At 52.9% G+C, this 19,178-nt stretch overlaps 8 protein-coding genes across 8 annotated transcripts; 4 read left to right on the plus strand and 4 right to left on the minus strand.

The window, feature by feature from the left end:
- Window positions 1–528: 528 nt before the first annotated feature.
- A1O5_05298 (uncharacterized protein) lies at window positions 529–2,510 on the plus strand (the record flags this gene model as incomplete). The annotated part of the gene is made up of 4 exons (XM_007745899.1): window positions 529–1,076; window positions 1,131–1,650; window positions 1,701–2,192; window positions 2,241–2,510. 4 exons carry the CDS (start codon window positions 529–531, stop codon window positions 2,508–2,510), a joined length of 1,830 nt encoding a protein of 609 aa, XP_007744089.1.
- Window positions 2,511–3,815: 1,305 nt separating this feature from the next.
- Window positions 3,816–5,028, plus strand: A1O5_05299 (uncharacterized protein; the record flags this gene model as incomplete). Its single annotated transcript, XM_007745900.1, has 3 exons — window positions 3,816–3,931; window positions 4,041–4,353; window positions 4,414–5,028. 3 exons carry the CDS (start codon window positions 3,816–3,818, stop codon window positions 5,026–5,028), a joined length of 1,044 nt encoding a protein of 347 aa, XP_007744090.1.
- Window positions 5,029–7,342: 2,314 nt separating this feature from the next.
- A1O5_05300 (arylsulfatase) lies at window positions 7,343–9,316 on the minus strand (the record flags this gene model as incomplete). Its single annotated transcript, XM_007745901.1, has 5 exons — window positions 7,343–7,690; window positions 7,754–7,860; window positions 7,920–8,750; window positions 8,800–8,961; window positions 9,013–9,316. 5 exons carry the CDS (start codon window positions 9,314–9,316, stop codon window positions 7,343–7,345), a joined length of 1,752 nt encoding a protein of 583 aa, XP_007744091.1.
- A 2,514-nt stretch (window positions 9,317–11,830) lies between these two features.
- Window positions 11,831–12,850, plus strand: A1O5_05301 (uncharacterized protein; the record flags this gene model as incomplete). Its single annotated transcript, XM_007745902.1, has 1 exon — window positions 11,831–12,850. One exon carries the CDS (start codon window positions 11,831–11,833, stop codon window positions 12,848–12,850), a length of 1,020 nt encoding a protein of 339 aa, XP_007744092.1.
- A 361-nt stretch (window positions 12,851–13,211) lies between these two features.
- A1O5_05302 (uncharacterized protein) lies at window positions 13,212–13,553 on the minus strand (the record flags this gene model as incomplete). Its single annotated transcript, XM_007745903.1, has 1 exon — window positions 13,212–13,553. The coding sequence occupies one exon, from the start codon at window positions 13,551–13,553 to the stop codon at window positions 13,212–13,214; it is 342 nt and encodes a 113-aa protein (XP_007744093.1).
- Window positions 13,554–14,047: 494 nt separating this feature from the next.
- On the minus strand, window positions 14,048–15,311 carry A1O5_05303 (uncharacterized protein; the record flags this gene model as incomplete). Its single annotated transcript, XM_007745904.1, has 2 exons — window positions 14,048–15,146; window positions 15,208–15,311. The coding sequence occupies 2 exons, from the start codon at window positions 15,309–15,311 to the stop codon at window positions 14,048–14,050; spliced, it is 1,203 nt and encodes a 400-aa protein (XP_007744094.1).
- A 614-nt stretch (window positions 15,312–15,925) lies between these two features.
- A1O5_05304 (alcohol dehydrogenase (NADP+)) lies at window positions 15,926–17,102 on the minus strand (the record flags this gene model as incomplete). The annotated part of the gene is made up of 3 exons (XM_007745905.1): window positions 15,926–16,718; window positions 16,777–16,850; window positions 16,944–17,102. The coding sequence occupies 3 exons, from the start codon at window positions 17,100–17,102 to the stop codon at window positions 15,926–15,928; spliced, it is 1,026 nt and encodes a 341-aa protein (XP_007744095.1).
- A 960-nt stretch (window positions 17,103–18,062) lies between these two features.
- A1O5_05305 (uncharacterized protein) lies at window positions 18,063–18,611 on the plus strand (the record flags this gene model as incomplete). Its single annotated transcript, XM_007745906.1, has 2 exons — window positions 18,063–18,227; window positions 18,285–18,611. 2 exons carry the CDS (start codon window positions 18,063–18,065, stop codon window positions 18,609–18,611), a joined length of 492 nt encoding a protein of 163 aa, XP_007744096.1.
- Between the last annotated feature and the right edge of the window lie 567 nt (window positions 18,612–19,178).

The raw sequence follows: 19,178 nt of genomic DNA on the forward strand, positions 1-19,178 counted from the left end.
CATCCTCCAAGGAGAAGTCTCCCCCCTTGCTTGCATGGCCCGTATTTCTTGTCGTATTTCGTCAAACCTTGAATCCCGGGCCTCGTGGGCCTTCTGGGTGCCTTGAGTAATGGTTCTGCCTGGAGCGTTTCGCCCAACCAAGCCCCTTGTCATTGGGAAAGAAGCCATCTAAGTTGCTCTGACATATCGCTTCCTGACAAATTGGATTTGGCAGCTTTCAGCCCGCTGATTGTTTCGCATGCTGTCGGCAGTCAGACGCCCGAGTTTCATTCCGCAATTCTTTTACCACTGTCGTCTGTTGCTCTCTTTCAGACAGTTCTACCTCTTTTGGTCTCCTGTTCCCACTCTCTGCGCCCGAACGACCTGTGGCGGACTACAATCCACCCTACCTATGTTCCTTCCTCGCACCTTTCTGGACGGATAGACCCTCCCTCGCGGGGTAAATACACCTTGGTAACCCACGGATCAAGCCCTCCGCGCATCTCCTCGTTTGGACTCAAGAGCGCAAGCTAGTTTCAATAGTTAAGGATGGCGTCTTGCAACATTGATGACCCGGACATGAGCGGTGCAAATGGAGAGAGTGAACAGTCGACAGGAGCGGCGAATGATACTATTCCTCGACCGAAGAGAATTGCATGCATATTATGTCGCAAAAGGAAATTGAAATGTGATTCAAACAAACCGAGCTGCGGGACATGTTCGCGACTCAACCACCATTGCGAATACTCCGAGGAACGGAAGAAGAGCGGCCCCAAGAGAGGGTATGTCAAACTCTTAGAGGCCAGACTGAAGCAAGTCGAAAACTTGCTAGAGACAAGAGATGCCACAACTGAGCTTGCTACCCATGAACCTCAGCCCACAAGAGCGGCGGAATCATTGAGCTCTATGCCGCCCCTGGACATGACCAATGCTCTCGATGCTTCCATGACCGGGATGATGCCAGACAACAGCTTCACCGATCCAACTCTGGTCGGGATGCCAGATTTCAGCATGAACGCCAACGACGACTTCTCCTGGGAGGTGATAGGTCTTGGTCTCGAGGAAGCATTACCAGCAAGAGAGGTAATAGATGAGATGTATGGTTGATCACGATTTCGGTTCTCATATTTCTCCGCTGCTGACTACCTCAGGAATGAGATATATTTCGAAAAGATCCATCCTTCGTTGCCCATGATCCACAAAGGGCGTTTTCTCGCTTCAATGGACCTCGCGCCTCATATGCGCCCAGCAGTGTGCCTGAGATATGCCATGTGGACCCACGCTTGTGCCATTACCTCAAAGTTTTCAGCCTACACCGAACACTTCTATGCGAGGGCTCGGAAATACGCAGAGATGGACGAAATGAGAGGGCACGGTGAGGGAATGATCACGATCGCCCACTCACAATGTTGGACTTTGCTTGCGTGTTACGAATTTAGAGTAATGTATTTCCCAAGAGCGTGGATGAGCATCGGAAGAGCTGCAAGGCTGGCGCAAATGATGGGTTTACATCGGCAGGATCGTGTTGGTCTTGACGTGAAACAGACACTACCGCCTCCTCGAGACTGGACTGATCGCGAAGAACGGCGGCGGACCTTCTGGATGGCATACTGTCAGGACAGATATGCCAGCATCGGGACTGGGTGGCCGATGGTTATTGACGAGAGAGACGTACGTATATCCAGCAAGGCGATGGCAGCAAACTGAGAAATCGTCCACAGATCCTCACAAATCTACCGGCTAGCGAGGAAGCGTTCAATAAGTGCCGACCAGAACCTACACTGCAGTTATCCGACATCTTGAATGGTGATGGCGCGTCTTCTCTCTCTTCATTTGGCGGTGTGATTCTCTTGTCGACAATATTTGGTCGAAACCTCACCCATCTCCATCGACCATCGGAACAAGACAATGATCATGACCTCAATGGCGCATTCTGGAAACGTCATCGATCTTTAGATAATATCCTTCTCAACACGTCTTTGTCCCTACCCCCGCCTCTCCGCCTCCCGGCAGGTCTCAATGATCCGAACACCGTCTTTCTCAACATGAACATTCATACCGCTACTATATGTCTGCACCAAGCAGCCATATTCAAAGCCGACAAAAATCGACTGCCAGCTCAGATTAGTGCAGAGTCCAAACGTCGATGTATCGTTGCAGCGGACCAAATCACCAACATCATGAAAATGATCAGCCATATGGACATGTCGATGGTACGTCTGAGATCTCAACGCGTGTGGTTAGCTGTTAAATCTTTCCAGATGAATCCTTTCCTTGCCTTCTGTCTTTATGTGGCTTCGCGCGTGTTCGTACAATATCTCAAATCCAGACGCGAGGATACAGCGGTCAAATCCTCCTTGCACTTCCTACTTGCCGCGATGCAAGTCCTGAAAACCAAGAATCCGCTCACCGAGTCGTTCTTGGTCCAGCTCGATGTTGACCTCGAAGGCAGCGGCTTGGATATTCCGACAAGTTATTCACGATGGAGATTTGGTCACCGCCCACCAGTCAGTCTGCCCATTGTCTCTTAGTAACACGAGAGGGAAAAGAGCTGACTTGAATATAGGGTGAAAGTCCTGCTAACACAGACGCCTTGAAATGCTCTCCGCTCTTTGAAATACGAGAGACTCAAGGTCGCGAACCAGTGGGATCAGTCCAAGGGACCAATAGCAAGGAGGTACATCCTCCTTGGCCCATGGATGCCACCGCCCAGACTGTGGATAGGGGCTATCCAAGTTTATATGCTTCGGAGGGATCGAATACCAGCGCACAAATGGGCCAGACGGCCCCATCAGCAAGCGATGGATTCGAGAATGGTTACGGCTTTCCCATCCAGTCTGTTGGAACAGATACTTCACCAGACACTTCGAACCAAGATGGAGCCGGCTCACGGCCACATTCCAACCACCCAACGCCTTCGACCCAGTCAAATCAAACCTCATCGCATACGTCTTACACTTCCCCTCCGAATCAATCCAGCAGCGGCAACACTGCGAGTAGTGGGCAGGGGCAGCCGTCACCGGGGTATGCGTTCCCGGGTGGCGCTCAGTCTTCCTGGAACATGAACATATCAACTCAAAGGGGACAGGATATGTCACCTGCACAATCAAATATGAACTTTGGTGCTACTGGGATGACACCTGGTCCGACAGGGCTGACCCCTATCCCTGACTCTCTGTGGCCGACAGAAGGAATGCCTGATGGAAATGAATGGATGTTTGCCTGGGCAGGTTCGACCCCCCAGCCTTGATGACCCCGACTGCGCGAGCACCAGACGGATGCCTATCTATATTGTGAGATCTACGATTCATGGCCGCGAAAAGTTTGGAGTGATAAAATGTGATACCCAGGAGTCAGCAGCGACATCCCAACTCTGATCTAGTCGGTATAGTTGACTAGGTATATAAATCTTGAAGCTTCAAGGTACATAACGCTTGTCAAGGTTGGATATGTGAAAGGATAAGAACTAGGCGGCCCCTTTACTCGTCGACTGTACGGCTAGTCTTGTTGGGGGGGGGGGCTCGCCACCTGTCTGGGCTACTTGTCGGGCGGTAAATGGACATTATCAGGTTCGTGGATGCCGAAGCGACTTCTCTGGCATCAGGGTGCGATGCTGTAGATGCTGGCTCTGAAGTCGTGAGAGGGGTGAGTGAGGAACACCCAGCACAGTCGGGTCTCGTGACCTCCGGCCAGGTTTCCCAAGGCATGTGGGAAATAAAGTGTCTCCACCCAAGTCTTGACAACTGCGCCCCGAAGCTCTTGCCATCTGTGAGTGCTTGTTCGATGCTTCATTGTGCAATCAACCTAAACTTATAAAGACACTGCACTCTGGTGGTATGGCGCCCGTGAGCCAACGCAAGCATCTCGGACGCGACAAGTTTGGAGCCCAATTCAGCTTGCTCAAGACGCAGCAGTACACCGACCCTGCGACTCGCACATCCATTCCGACCATGTATGTACCCGCCGTCTGCATGAAAAGTGCATTCGACCCAGCCCTGCCATCATAAAGCGAAGGTCCTTCTACAACATATCGGCTGATGAACCATTCCTTTTTGTTCAAGCCATCGCACCATCTCATGGAACGCCTCTGGCGGACTGATTGCAACCGGGGCTAACGACAAGACCGTTCGAGTATGGAACCCCGAACGCACAAGTCCTCGGAGCCAGATCGAGCTGAGAGGCCATGGACATGCCGTTGAAAAGGTCCTGTTCAACCCTGTCAGAGAATTCGAGCTGGCCAGCTGTTCCGCAGACGGCACGGTACGGTTCTGGGACACACGGACGAAAACCTGCGTGAACAAACTTGAGGTTGGCGGTGAACCTTTTACCTTGAGCTGGAGTGCTGATGGAAGTGTGTTACTGGCGGGGACGAAGGTGCGTAAGACCCAGGAGAATTGTGTGCCATTCAAAAGCTGAAAAGATCCTGCTTCACAGGGCGACGTTCTCATTCCCATTTCAACAGCAATCCCCTCCTCACCGCAAATCCTACCACGCCACAAGCAAAACCAACAAACGAACCAAACAACCTTCTCAAATGCATACCCACCCTCTGATCTGCTAATAACCCAGGGTGATGGCTCAGTCAAGATACTCGACTACCCTTCCTTCACGGTACTACACACCATCTCCGCACACACTTCCTCTTGCACTGCCATTTCTTACTGCCCGAATGGGAAATACGTTGCCGTTGGTGGCTCAGATGCCATGATATCCCTGTGGGACACGACTGACTGGGTCTGTCGACGCACCGTGTCTAACGCCAGTTCCGGCGCCATCAAGGGCCTGAGTTGGTCATGGGATGGTCGATACCTTGTTGGCGCGAGCGAAGAGATGGGATCTGGCGGTGGCGAGGGCTTGAGTTCAGGCTTTGACATATATCATGCCGAAACGGGTGATGTTGTGCACACGATTTCTACGGGCACGAGTGGAATTCCTGCGGTAGAGTGGCATCCTAATCGCTATTGGTTGGCATACACCCAGATCGAGGAGACGAGGCAAGGGAAGTCGAGTCTGAAAATAGTTGGAGCAGCTGGAGGGCCGTCGATTTGACACACACCTTCGCCAGCGCTGGAATCGTTGTCGTTCGGATCCAAACTACCAGACGAAGCCTCATGCAATTGCGGTTGACATCTTGTTCGCTCTGCAGATGCTGGCAGACCGAAATCGAGAAGATTTCTGTGCCTAGGCGGTCGCCACCTAGGCATACAGCCTAAGCAACTCCCATTCCGATCTCGAGTGACTTTGATACGTTCGACTCGGTCACGCAAAAGAATCAGCAGCCTTCTGCTATCAGTTGTGAGGCATATGGCAAACTGCGATTCCTACGGCGAACTGACCAGCTCTGCCGTCGAGCTTCGCAGAATCTTTTCTGTGTTGCCGGCAATGCTGTCCCTTGAAGTTATAATTGCAATGTCCAGGACATTTGAGGAAGCTATTCTTTCAACTGTCTGGGTTGAAAGAGTGTTTGGCTTTTGTGGGAGGTCTAGGGATATGCAGTCAATGCCGCTCTCATTTCAGCGATTTTGCTTGCTCTTCCTCGAGATCTGATCAATTTGGGTACCAATAGTATTTTTTCAACTCATACTTGGACACAGAACGAATCTCGCAGAAAGGGAGGCAACAAGACCCGCTTCAGGAGAAGCTGCTCTACTGGAACCGTTCTCGACTTCTCTGACAGCATGGATGCTCCTTTACAGGGGTACCGATCGAATACAAAACTGTTTACACTTGAATTCCTCTCCAACTATCTTCCGTCAAGTTCAGGTAGTCAGACAGGTTTTCAAGCACGACTTGCATCTCTATGCCGCTTTCTTGAGATGTTGACCTTTGTATGAGGCGAACTACGACAATGATTCCAACCCCGACTTAGCGATCAAAGGCTTTGACTATCTCGAAGTCCCTGTAAAAGGAGCTAGGTCTTGCTCGAGAACATTAAATCACGACTGCTAACGAGGAAGTCGTGTCTGCTTTGGCGAAATACTGTCGTTAAAGCGTCTCTCCTAAAACACAATATGAGCTTGTCTGAATATTAGCCCCTCTCTGGGAAATGCTGGTAGGGTATCCCAGGATCTGAGTTTATCACTATCATGTTTTCCCCTTTATTACTGTTCCGGGCACGTCTCAACACGAGATGCATTTGGTCACCCCTCCTGCTAGTCGTCCTGGCATAATCTACCGGTCCAGATTCCCGTCGAGCCTCGCGCAAGAAAACAGCAAGAGCGTTGGAGCACCAGCTAAATGTCAAAACAATATCTGATCTCCACTCGACCAGGGGAGAAAAAAGCTATTCACAATGCTACCCTTCGCTGACAACGATGATGGTGGTGGCGATGACCCCGATGGTCCGAGTTATACCGTTATTCTCCCGACTTACCACCCACAGAAACGGATCTCGCGAACCGATATCCCACAGGATCCGACCAAGGGCAGCGGCGCCGCCAGCGGAGCTTGGAAACCGCGGAGCCCTCATGCGGTGCTTAGCAAACGCTATCTCGGAGATCCAGCCCATCTTCATACGATAACATCTTTCGGCACGTCCGTATCCGACCTCACCTCATATCTGCGACGACGACCACCCCGACCTTCCTGGACTGCACGACAGGCAAAGACGACAGAGGCACGCTCGCGCCCACCGGACCTCACCCTGGCAGGCTAGTGAGGCTTCCGTCCCCGACGAGATCCATCGAGCTCGAGTCCCGTTGTCGCGGGGCGAGGTCCAGGCCCCAAAAGGACTTCTCGACCGCCCTAGCCCCGGTCAGGGAGTAGAGAAGCCTGAAACGGGTGCACTCCCCTTTCAAGACGTCTAGGACGAGGGGACTCGCCTACCAACGGCACGCCCAGCCGAAGTATGTATGTGATCCGGTTCTTGCAAAATGGGAGGGACGCGTACGGCGCTCGTGGTCATAGTGCGAGTGCTGGTGGAGATTGGGATTGGGTTACGAGTCAGTAATGTCTCGCATGGCCATGACCTGGGAATTTGCTTCGATCAACATTGAGACAATATGCGGAACTTTGAAATGATCAGCTGATTTCTGACATGTAGAGGGGGTTCACTACAAAACATGGTCTGGACGGCACATCCCGAGGAACAGAGGGGCGACGGCTTTGTACTGGGTACTTAGCAACCTAATGATAGAGCAGTCTGGTTTTAAATGCAAGCTGCACCTAAGAACAGAAAAAATAGAGGCTCTCGACTTCCGTTCTGCCTGACAGTCGCCAACCGTTGTAGATATGATCTTTCAGCCGCGCCAGGCTTAATTCTTTTCTGCCAAACCTACCATTTCCACAGTCGTGTCCTGAAATTCGCTTTGTCTCGTTCGCTTCTTCATGCATGCCGTCCTCGAAATACTAGCCGTTACGTAGCTCAAGTCCACTCCGCCATATTGGTCCCATAGTAATTCGGAGTCTGTGGCCCCTCGCTTTGGACCCGATATCCCAATTCACACTTCTCAAACTCCACTTTCGGTTGTTCCGTATAGAAGGCATCATACTCGCCATTTAGCGCATCCACCAGGTTATTCACGTCGCCGTCAGGATGAAGGACCTTCCATGGCTGAGTGCATTGGTTGGCCTTGCAGGATTTCAATACCATGAGAAGGGCATCGAGACGAGGTTGGACTTGAGAAAGGGGTCGATTTAAGGGACTGGCCAAGGGAGTAGCATTGACTGAGGCACTGGGGCCAAGCAGGTTATTCATTTGCGAGGGATCGCGCTGGATCATTGTCAGTGGATATTAGCCAAAAGACAAAAGGGGAAGCGGGGAAAGATATATTACCGTCATGTCATACAGCTCGTGTTCATTTGTGCACCAGACTGTATATTGCAGATTGTATTTGTTGGTGACTATGCGCATTGATTTGTAGGTGTGGTTGAGGAATTGAGCTGAAATTCAACGTTAGTAGAAGCGCTCGTGAGAATTTCCTGCCCCGGAATACCCTTACTGAAACTTCCGTTGATACCCTGCAGTCCATAAGCTCCTTCAAAGCCACCTGTTCCCCAGTATTCAACCATAGTATGATCAGGGGCAGGAGCGTTACGACGCTGTTCCTGGGCATTGCCGGTCACAGGCATGGGTGACCCATCGAAATCACTCCGGAGCGGAATTCCGGCCAGCTGGAACAAAGTGGGAGCAAAGTCCGTATGGGTCGTCACAAAATCAACAGTCTTCCCTCTAGGCACACCTGGCCCACGGATGTAAAATGGAATGTTGACGTCCTCCTCGTAGGCGCAGTACTTTCCTGGCTGCATGCGGTGATTGCCCATGTGATAGCCATTATCAGTGGTGTAGATGACGTAGGTATCGTTGAGGAGACCGTGCTGGGTCAGACGATCGATGATGGTCGAAATCATCTCATCAACGGCTTGCAAGGCCTGCAGGCGCGAGCGATAGAAGTTGTCAAAATAGTCAATCTCCGTGCTGTTGAGTTGAGGCAAGTGTGTGATCCAGCTTGCTCCGCTAGGCACATTAGGGTTAAAGTTGGGACTTCGTGGGATCTTGACACCGGGGAATAGGTTCTGATGACGAGATGCAGGAATCGGTGGAAGAAAGCCTGGGATCGGGGTGGTGGGATTGAAGATGGTCTGGCAGTGTGGTGCGATTGGTGTGACACCGAGGAAGAAAGGAGCTCCAGCAGCGTAAGCTTGGTCAAGCATATTCAGAGCGTGCTGAGCGACTTGGTCTGTATTATACTGGCCAGGCGTGCTCGCGGGAGGGTCTCTGTTGCTCTGGAATGTGGCGTTGTAGTAGTTGTAAGTTCCTGGATCGATCAAGACTATCGGCCGTCAGCAAGAGATCTCCGGGCAACAACAAGGTAGCCTCACAAGCTGTGCCGTTCCAACCTGCAGGGAACGGGTTATTCCAATTGGCCGTAGAGTGGGCATTCATGAGTTTGCCCGTATAGTAAGTGTTGTATCCGGCTTGCTGCAGCCACACAGGGAGGTAGTCGTTGTTGAGGCCTTGCTGGACGAACTTGGGATAGCCACCTGAGACAGTCAGTGCGTGCCATAGCCTGACCCGTCCAAGAGCGCACAAACCATAGGGAGGGATGATATCCGTGACATTGGTATTGTGGGCAAGCTTGCCGGTGAACAATGAGACTCTCGAAGGGCAGCATTGGGCGACAGTACAGAAGTGCTGTTGGTAAGTGGTTCCCTCTTTAGCGATAAGATCCAGCACGTTTGGCATGTATTGCATGGAATTGAGGTGCAGATCTTGGTCGTCGGTCATGATGAAGACAAAGTTGGGCTTCTGCGCAGGTGGCTGCCGGTCATTGAGCGCGGCATAGCTCCAGGGGACAAAGGTCAAGGCGACAAGGAAGAGGAAGAGGCGGCGGCACATTGGCGCTGTGATGTCGCAGGGCTGAAAGGATGTTTTGCGCTATTGATACAACCGAATCAAGCGTAGCCCGAATATCCCATATGAATGCGGAGGTGGACAAGGTGGAAAAGATGAGGCTGCTACAGAGCCAAGTCTGGTCAATAGCTGGACACGAGGATCGGCCGTCGTTACCTGAAGGCAAGAGCCACAATATATCACGACACGAGGCAGTGACGCAGCTGGCACCACGATCCCTTGATCCATGCACTGGCCGTGCCCATCGCTCCGTCGCTCCAGCCGGCCACCATTTTAGCAGGCATCATGTGTCGGAAGGGGATGGCGATGGCGATGGCGATGGCCAGGTGCGGCCGATTCGGGAGTTGTCTCTCGTGAATGAGAGCTGGACTCCATCGTGTCCAGTCATGAATCATCGTAAGAGGACCTAGGGAAGAGGAAGACGCTTTCTGGCCGAATTCACGCTGTGAGCGAGCGACGTCAACGAAGTGAAGATTGAGGCTAGTGGGCTGGCGAGGTGTTGTTGTTGGCTGCGTGCAGGAACTGAACCAAAGGGACGTTCGAGCTCGAAGCTCGAGCAGAGGCACTCGACTGGTTGGTTGGACATTTAACCTTCTTGGGTGGCTGTCTTTGCCTGGAGAGCCCAAGAGAGTCCTGGAGAGCGCTTGGTGAAAGCTCCAAGTTCGAGCTGGCTACTGTATTGGGTACTCGGTACTGGGTACCTAACTAGGTACTGTACAAGTACCCAGTAATTAACCGAGCGACAGGGGGCGACAGGGGTTTGAGCGGTCACCAGGTGACCCCGAGCAGCCCCGAGCTCCCTAAAGTGCGGGGGAACGCTCCGCAAGCTCCCCTAACGGTTATGTACCCAGTAGCCAGATCGCCGCCAAGCTTATTGTGGTTTTCCCATCAGCCCCCTTCTACTCAATCCTCACATTGCGGTTCGGCCCAACTGATGCGAAGTCGACATGCGCAATCGCGGTTGAGGCGTTTTCTGTATGACGCGAGACATACCAGTCATTGTCAGTTGAATTCAGAAGCGTGAAAAGGAGAGAGGACCCCCTTTGGAGAGGGGCTTCATTCCCGCTGCTGCCGTTGACGCTTCCTGTCAGGACACAGTCCTATCCATCAAAAGGACAGAGCTGCACTCTAAAACTTCACGGTAGGGCTATGACTGGCATATCCAAGAGCCTGATTGCAAAAAGAATGAAAAGCAGGATTCACTACATCCCTAACATGTCACCAAGTATAGTGCATATATGTTTCTCCTGGATTCTGTGCATGTCATCTCATCCTCCCATCACACCCTTCCCCAACCTGTTCAGACTCAGCCTCATCCTCAAACCACCCGAGAGACACAACCTGATCGCTACGCCCTTGTCGGCCCCCTGCCCGTATAAAAATGCCTTCACTGAAGGACCCTAGATTTATGGTAGAAGAAGATGCCGGCCGGCCACAGCCAAATCTCTCTGCTGAGCTAGGGCCTGTCTCAAAGCCAAGTGGAGGAGATGAACCCGGAAGTCCTGGAAGCTGCACGAAAACAGCCTACCAGTCCCCAAACCGCCTATGCCCCGAATTACCTGTTCTGAGACCCAACCCGGAAAGCACTCCGACCACGTCATCGTCGTCCGCGGATTCCAATCCCCGGCAGACCCTAGGCGCCTCCCATGGCGGGTCGCAGATTGGAATGAACGTGCATCTTCGAGGGGGATATGGTTGGGAGGGAACAGGATGCTGCGAATGGACGATGTTAATCTGCTGCCTTTGCCGTCACGATTGCTGCTGTGACGGATAGACTCGACCGACAGCTTCCAGGGAGCCAAAGCTGCCCCTCTCACCTACTCCTTGTTGCCGTTGACAGCAGCTGGAGCCATGCCGAAAGAATAAGTGGCCATGCAAGTGATGGATGGGAATAGAGAAAGCCTGGTGGGTTCGTGCTGTCACGCGCGAGTCTATGGCTGTCCTCTCCTCGCCAATAACATTAGCCCGGGGTATCCAGAGTGAGCGGTTTTCAGCAGAGGCCCTGCCCAATTTCGAGTATCATATCCATGATTCAGTTAATAATATGATGCCTTGAACTCTCCATGTTTCGCTGTGCCTGGTCTTCAGTGAATGATGCCACGGTAAACAGATCTAAAAATCCCTAGGGATGTCATGGGGACATAAATCCTTGTGGCCTCTGTTGTTCCCCTGACCGCGCTTACCACGACTCCCCCCCCCTTGGAGAATGAAGCGCGATGCTTGACAAAATCGATTGCCGCATCAGGAATTACCTCAACAGGCAGGCAAGATCCGGCATCCTGGTTGGTTCTGAGGGCGAGAACCGAGGCGGAGATCCGCACGATAACTTCCCCGTCTGTATATAAAGAAAGGCCAGGCTGTTGGGCCCCTGATGATAAAGGACGTATGCGCGCTCCCCCTCTTGTCTCTCACAGACAAAGACAACAACAACAACAAGTCATTTAGATATTCCTTTTCATAGCACGAAACACAAAAACCCCCTCCCATCAATCGGCAAAAATGACGTCGATGGACAAAGTCTTCGCCGCCTACGAGGCGCGCAAGGCCGTGCTCGAGAAGTCCGCCAACCCGCTCGCCCAGGGGGTGGCCTGGGTCGAGGGCCAAATAGTTCCGATCTACGAGGCGCGCATCCCGCTGCTGGACCAGGGATTCCTGCACAGCGACCTGACATACGACGTGCCGTCCGTGTGGGACGGGCGCTTCTTCCGGCTCGACGACCACCTGACCCGGCTGGAGAACAGCTGCGCGAAGATGCGGCTGCGGCTGCCCTTGCCCCGCGAGGAGATCAAGCGTGTCCTGTGCGAGATGGTCGCCAAGAGCGGCATGCGCGACGCCTTCGTCGAGCTGATCGTCACGCGCGGCCTCAAGGGGGTGCGCGGCGCCGCACAGCCCGAGGACCTGTCCAACAGCCTGTACCTCTTCATCTTGCCGTACATCTGGGTCATGGAGCCCGAGATGCAGCGCCACGGCACAGGCAAGGCCATCATCGCGCGGACCGTGCGCAGGACGCCCCCGGGCTGCATGGATCCCACGGTCAAGAATCTGCAGTGGGGCGATCTGACACGGGGCATGTTCGAGGCCAGCGACCGCGGCGCGAACTATCCCTTCCTGACCGACGGAGACGGGAACATCACGGAGGGCTCGGGTTTCAACATCGTCCTGCTCAAGGATGGCGTCCTCTACACGCCCGCGCGGGGCGTCCTCGAGGGCGTGACGAGGAAGAGCGTCTTTGACGTGGCCAAGAAGCTCGGCATCGAGGTGCGTCTGGACTTCGTGCCCGTCGAGCTGGCGTACCATTGCGACGAGATGTTCATGTGCACGACCGCCGGCGGCATCATGCCCATCACGTCTCTCGACGGCGTGCCCGTCAAGGACGGCAAGATTGGCCCGCTAACCACCAAGATCTGGGATCTGTACTGGGATATGCACTACGATCCGGCCTACAGCTTTCCGATCGACTATGCCTATGACTCTACCGGCGAGGTGAAAAAGAACGGCGTGAACGGCACGGCTCATTAGCCATAGCCTGCACGCCGCCGCCGCTGCTATAGGAATACCGAAAAAAAGTTAATGATTCTGCTTCGATACCCGTCAATATCAGATCCGAGTATGCTACTATAATTCGTACATCTCAGAAATCATCTATCTACGCATTACCATTTGGCGCAATAGCACCGGGCTTCAAGCAGAGTGGCTATTTAGATCTTAGATCAGCAAAACGAGTCGCTGCCAGTGATGCATAAGAGGTATCCGGTGCCATCATGTCTTTTGTATGTGCCTCGAGCGTGCGTTTTGGCGAGGACTGGATTGGGCCTTCGGGCATACCAGGACTCGAGTTTTTCTGTCCACTTCCCACCAAGTTCCTGGTTCAAGACAATGTTCAGACCGTCTTCTCACTCTTCCTCGTCCCGCCATAGCTCCGTCCATATTCGCGCAGAAAGCTGGACACTTTGTTGGTCCTGTCTGGTTGCCCTGGATGCGGCTGCCCCGACTCGTCCTTTGCTCCACGCTGGCGGCCGCCAGACCTGTTGCGGCCATGCCTGAAGCTGTCAATCATGACGTAGACCGGGACGACGACGATGCTGGTAATAAGGGTGAAGACCAGGTAGAAGAGCGGAGCTAGGATGCGGTTAATGAGTCGGTTGAGGAAATTGGTCGGTGGCAGCGGCTCGAACTTGGGCAAGGATGGCGGTTTATGGGAGCGGTCTGGAGAGGCGGACATTTGATCTGTCATTTGAAAAATGGTTCTTTGGAGTCTGCAAGAATGTGAGCACTACTCAAGCATGAAAGATGTCCCAGTGTGTCCTTGTGGAAATTCTCGCATTACTCTGTAGGCACTTAAGAGGATAGCTGAATGCTCCCTGCCATGCATTGAAAAGCATACATTGCGCTGACGTCTTCATGAGCAAATCATTAAAGTTACCGATTGTCTAATTGTTGTGACTTGTACGAGGTATTGTCCATGAAATCTCAACATCTCACTTCAACAGTCTGTGCCGTCTCTGCCCTACCGACTTGTTCAAGTTCTCGCCTCGCCCCTACACCTTGTATTTTGGGAGCAAGTCTTCTGGAGCAATTGCCAGGCTCCCATATCTCTGGATTCTTCCGTTATCATCGGATTTATCAAGCTTGTTTGGTCATGCCCCGGCTGCGATTTCATGACGCGCGCTCCTCTACAGTGAAAGCAATGGTGATTAAGCCTTCATCTGCAATTCCCTAAACTCTGTTTGCCACAACCGTCTCTGTTGCATCTTGCTGATCAGGGAGACCTGCTGTTGTGACCCGTTGACCCGTTGACAGATCTCCACGGTGCGCTGTCAAGTGCGCAGCCTCCCATCCTTCATCTCCCACATATCCTGCACGGCCTACGCCCAGCCAGAACGCTCGATCACGACTTCTCGCTCCCCAAGCCCATCCACTTCCTCCCTGAATCGGCAAATGATACCATCGGAATCCCAGCCAGGCGGTGAAAATTCCGAGGACTGAGCCCGAAATGATGTCGAATCCGGTGTGACGATTGTCAAAGTACCGTGACACTGAGATGAACATGGCGACGGCAATGGGAATAAATGCAATGATCAGCAGATATATCGGGGGAGCCGCTGCTTGATTTCGAGGAGGATGAGGCCGCTGGTGAAAAGAGGAGGTTATTGATTCTTTTCCTAATTGATCCTCCTCTTCATCGAAGGCGGGAATGCGTCGCCCACTCTCGGAGGTTGATGATAGGAATGGAATCTGGACGGCGAACTTGGAGCAGATGAACAAGGTGAGATAGAGCATGCCTGCCCAGCTAAAGCTTGAATGGCCCGAGGGCCAACTGGCGAATGCATTACGCAATCTGCTCTGGTCCGTGGTGCGACAGATATGCCAATCGACAACGATCGGCGTGGCAGAGTCTATAGATGTCCCCAGTCCGCCCACTTGGTATTTGCGGATGGCTTCAGGGCTCAAGTCTGGATCGCACACGGCGAGCAGAAAAGGTCGGGGTTTCCCCGTGAGATCCTTGAGCCCTTCGGTGATGACGAATGCCCCTGCAAGGGCCACTCCAAGACCCATCCATGCTGCATTCCATTCCCAGAGCTTTCTGCGCCAGAGCAATGCCTTGGCCGTTGATCGATGGGCGGTCGGGCCAGGGACGAAAAGAAGGGAGATTGCAGCAGTGATGACTCCGGGTGCAATAACGGCCACGACGATCAGGACTGGAACGGTGACAGTATCATCGTGGTAAGGAAAGGAGATGTTTGGATCTTGAAGCGAGAAGGTATGTCTATTGCCGTGGATTTGCGAGAAGGCGGCGCCGACTGCAATTGTGGCCCTTGGAGGGTGGTTAGTTTTCTCTCTATGCCCAGTCGTGCGTTCCAGTGATCAATGCGTACCATATGAGAATCCAGTCGAGGACATAGGAGGCAACGAGCCGCTTAGAGACACGCCCAATGCCTGAGGTGAAGCTGTTCAGCGTCTTCGCAGGAGCGGCAGCCATTTGCGGAAATTGAGCACGCGACCGGCGGTACGTGTGCGCAGGCAATCAAACAGGGAAGAAAAAGATTGTTCAAGTTGTTGTAGAAGGTTGAGCTGGGCAGGTTACAAGGACATTTATTGTAGCACCCATGTACGAACCCAACATGTCCTGAAACAAAGAGCCGCTCAGGTCAGCTCGTCGTCACATGGAGCGAGAGAGAGCGCGTGCTCAGTTGATGGAGGAGATTGCCATAAAAAGACGGTGGAAATGGGCAAGAATGGGCGTGGAATGGGTCAGAGCTCAGCTGGCCGACGTCATCAAATCAGAATGACAATAATAATGACAAAGAAGGCGGAGCTTGGTTACGTCGCATCGTCTTACTCCAATTCACCCGCCGACTGGTGAAGGTGTGTACAAGGACGCATCATTGCGAGGCTGTGCAAGCCTTCCCCTTCCTGAGTACAGGTGAAACTCTTCGAGTGGCAAACAGAACACGCAGCCAACGCAGCCAACGCAGCCATCTCACTCCATCCCAGATTGTCCGCACCTCCTGTGAACACGAGGAAGAAGTGCCCTTCTTACACCAAATTCCTGCCGGCATCGGCCCAGCGTCTTGGATTGTCATAGACGATTTCTCATGTGCTCTTTCCATCAAGATCGGCAAAGAAATTCCACCCAAACGACTCGGACGGGTCGTTGAACCTCAATTTCTTGTCCAGGCCGTCGATCTTCTTGATATCCTCGTCCTCCAGCTTGAAATCGCCCTCAAAATTCGCCTTGATGCGCGCCGGGGTCTTGGACTTGGGAATCACCGAGTGGCCCTTTGAGATCCCCCACGCCAGAGCTACCTGCGCCCCGTTCTTGCCGTATTTCCTCCCGATCTCCTTCAACACCGGGTCGTCGATCAGTTTGCCCATGGTCTTGCCTTTGTCGTAGATCTCGTTCTGGTTGCCAAAGGGAGAGTATTGCGTGATGTGGATGCCCTTTGATTTATGCCACGTCGAGAATTGCGCCTGGACCAGGTACGGATGCATTTCAATTTGATGTGCCGCGGGGACGATCGATGTTTCTCTCAGCAGTCTCTCCATTTCTGCATGGGAGAAATTACTCACGCCGATGGCGCGACATTTGCCCTTGGTGACCAGTTTCTCCATCGCGCGATAGGTTTCAACGTAGTCGGTGTCACCCGGGATGATCTTGTCGTCCTTCTTGGGCCTCATTTTGTCGCCTCGCGCCCACGGGCAAGGCCAGTGCATCAGGTAGAGGTCGACATAGTCGGTCTGGAGGTCCTTCAAGGAGGCATCGCACGCCTTCTCCACGTCGTCGGGATGGTGCGAGTTGTTCCACAGCTTCGTGGTGAGAAAGATGTCGCTACGAGGGATGCCCGACTTTTTGATGCCTTTGGCGACACCCGGCTCCGTACCGTATCTGAGAGGACTCAGCGCCGGTACGATAGGTAGATCAATTGGACTGATAGGTCTCTTACATCCGCGCTGTATCGATATGCCGGTAGCCCACCTTCAATGCCTCGACCACAGCATCTTCCTGCGCCTCTTTGTCCTATGCAAGTCAGATGGCATACAGCAAATTGCAGTAATTGGACATGTCTTAGACTGGGCCACTGTGATCTGTTGAGGCGCGAGACGAGCTTACCTGCCACGTTCCAAACCCTACGGCTGGGATCTCGGCGCCTGTGTTCAGCGGGAACTGGGTTTTTGTGTACCCTACTATTGTTCTGGCCTGGCCACTGATTTGCCGTGATATTCCCCTAAGGCTCGATATGGCGTGTCTGCTACATCGGGAAAGCATCATGGTTGGAAGGCTGTGTGGTGTGTTGAGGCGAGAACGAAGGGATCCCGAAACACCGAGGGTGGCGGTTTCGGGTCGATATTCTTCTATGAAGGATACAGGCAGCCTGCACCTCGAATGCTTATTTCAAAAGACAGACCGTGGGAGAAGCTGTTGAATGTACTCGGCATTCAAACAAACTGGAAGCTCACTTGTGGTGTGACGGACTCGAAGCTTGAGAAGCTGGTTCCTGGTTCCTGATGCTGATGTCACTGGGGAGCTTCCTCGCTTCCTCTCTTGGTGAGCCACGGATATTAAATCCGATGTCAATAATAAACACCAGTTTATCCGACTCTTAACATTAATCAGCACTTCTTCCTCTTCAATGCTTTCGTGATGGATCGGTCGCCCCGAAGCACATGACCACAGCTCGATATAGAGAAAAGCCTGTCAAGTCCAAAAATCCCGTCAGAGATGCGCAATCATTTCTCCACTACATTCCCCATGTTAACCTCGACTCTCGCGGCGGTGGACATATTCTCATCAAACAATGCCACTGCTTCTGCTTCTGTCAGATTCTCCCACTGGAACTCGAGTGGATGCGGCTGAGGGAACAAAGCCTTTGTCTCTCCGTCCGACCATTCACGAACTATAGCCAAACGTCGGTCCGCATTCTTCGTCGCTCGACCCAATAAAGGAGCACCGAGAATGGTCCATGCTGGGCGAGGCTCTTTCACAGGCCGAATCAAGTCTTCATTCTTTGTCGGTTGTCGGGCGAACGCTTGCGGTCATCACTCTGCCCAAGTCACAAGTATTCATGAGGTAATAAAGGCCTTGGAGCTGAAGTGCCATGGGCTGAAACCACCGACTTCTTCTCATCCTTCACCATCGATATCGTTACTGCTCAAGCAGATGGTTGAACAAGGCGCTGAAGAGGCACCAATTCAGCCAATCTCACGATTTTCAACTTCGACTTCTCGCAGGATGTCCAACGCTCTCCAAAGCCACCGGCCCGTCGTGCCGATGCCGCGTTGGTCCAACGCAATTGGCTGTGCGAGGGCTGTCATCGCAATCCTGGTCCTGGCCTTTACTGCCGCCAGTACTGGTATTTGGGGCGGATATCCCGCCTTCGGTATTACATTACTCACTGTAATTTGGTCCATCACTACATGCTGCTGGTGGGGTTGAAAGCTGACTTCGTTGAAGGCGTCAGCAACGTTGATCGTCTTTGCCTACTATTTCGTCGCGTTGTCTTGCAAGAGAGCGCTCTACAACCGCTGGGCTATTCTCGCCATCGAAGCCTGTGGTACACTCTTGTGGCTGGTCAGCTTTGCACTGCTATCAAGATGGACGAGCTTCTACCACCGTTTCTGGTATGGCAGCGGACAGAGCTATGGCTTCTGGCATGCTCCTTTCAGGCCTTCGGACATAGGTCTTAGTCCGAGGAGCATCGTCAAGAGATATTCGAGTACCAGAAGAGCAGGCGTAGCCCTCGCGGGAACGGCTGCTGGGCTCGGCGGTCTTGAATTGTAAGTTTCATCCCTCCTGAACTACCCGTCAACTGCGAGAGGGGCTGACGTCTTCTAACCAGTGTGCTCTTTTGCGTGACCCTGACCGTCTTCGGAATAGCTCTTCATCGCCAGAGAGTGGGTGGAGACAGCCAGGCTGGAACCACCGCTGCGCCGACTACAGCCCCAAGACCTGCAACCGCACCTGCGACAGATGGCGAAAAGGCCGAAGAGATGACGCTGAACAAACCCGGGCCGGTTGTTGTTTGAGCAGATTTGTCCACGCTTAAGAGAGTGTGGAAATCGAGTCGGTCGTTCCTTGGCAATATAGAGATAGCTCGGGGAAGAGTGTGGTTGGTAGTTCAGTAGCTAAAGCACGAGCTTGATTTGGAAGACAGTAATATATATGCCTTGATAGCAAAAATGCGCGTCTCAATCTCTAAGATGAAGGCCGCTCACTTGTCTGTCCGGATCTCGTCTCGGACATGATGGGGGACATGGCGGAGACGATCGGAGACGGCTGGAGAAGATTGGACGACAGCCTCTTGAGAATGGTTGATTAGACTTTAGCCGCGTTCGGTTGGCAACTGTC

Source organism: Cladophialophora psammophila, assembly GCF_000585535.1.
Source record: "Cladophialophora psammophila CBS 110553 chromosome Unknown aczJe-supercont1.7, whole genome shotgun sequence".
Classification (NCBI taxonomy): domain Eukaryota; kingdom Fungi; phylum Ascomycota; class Eurotiomycetes; order Chaetothyriales; family Herpotrichiellaceae; genus Cladophialophora; species Cladophialophora psammophila.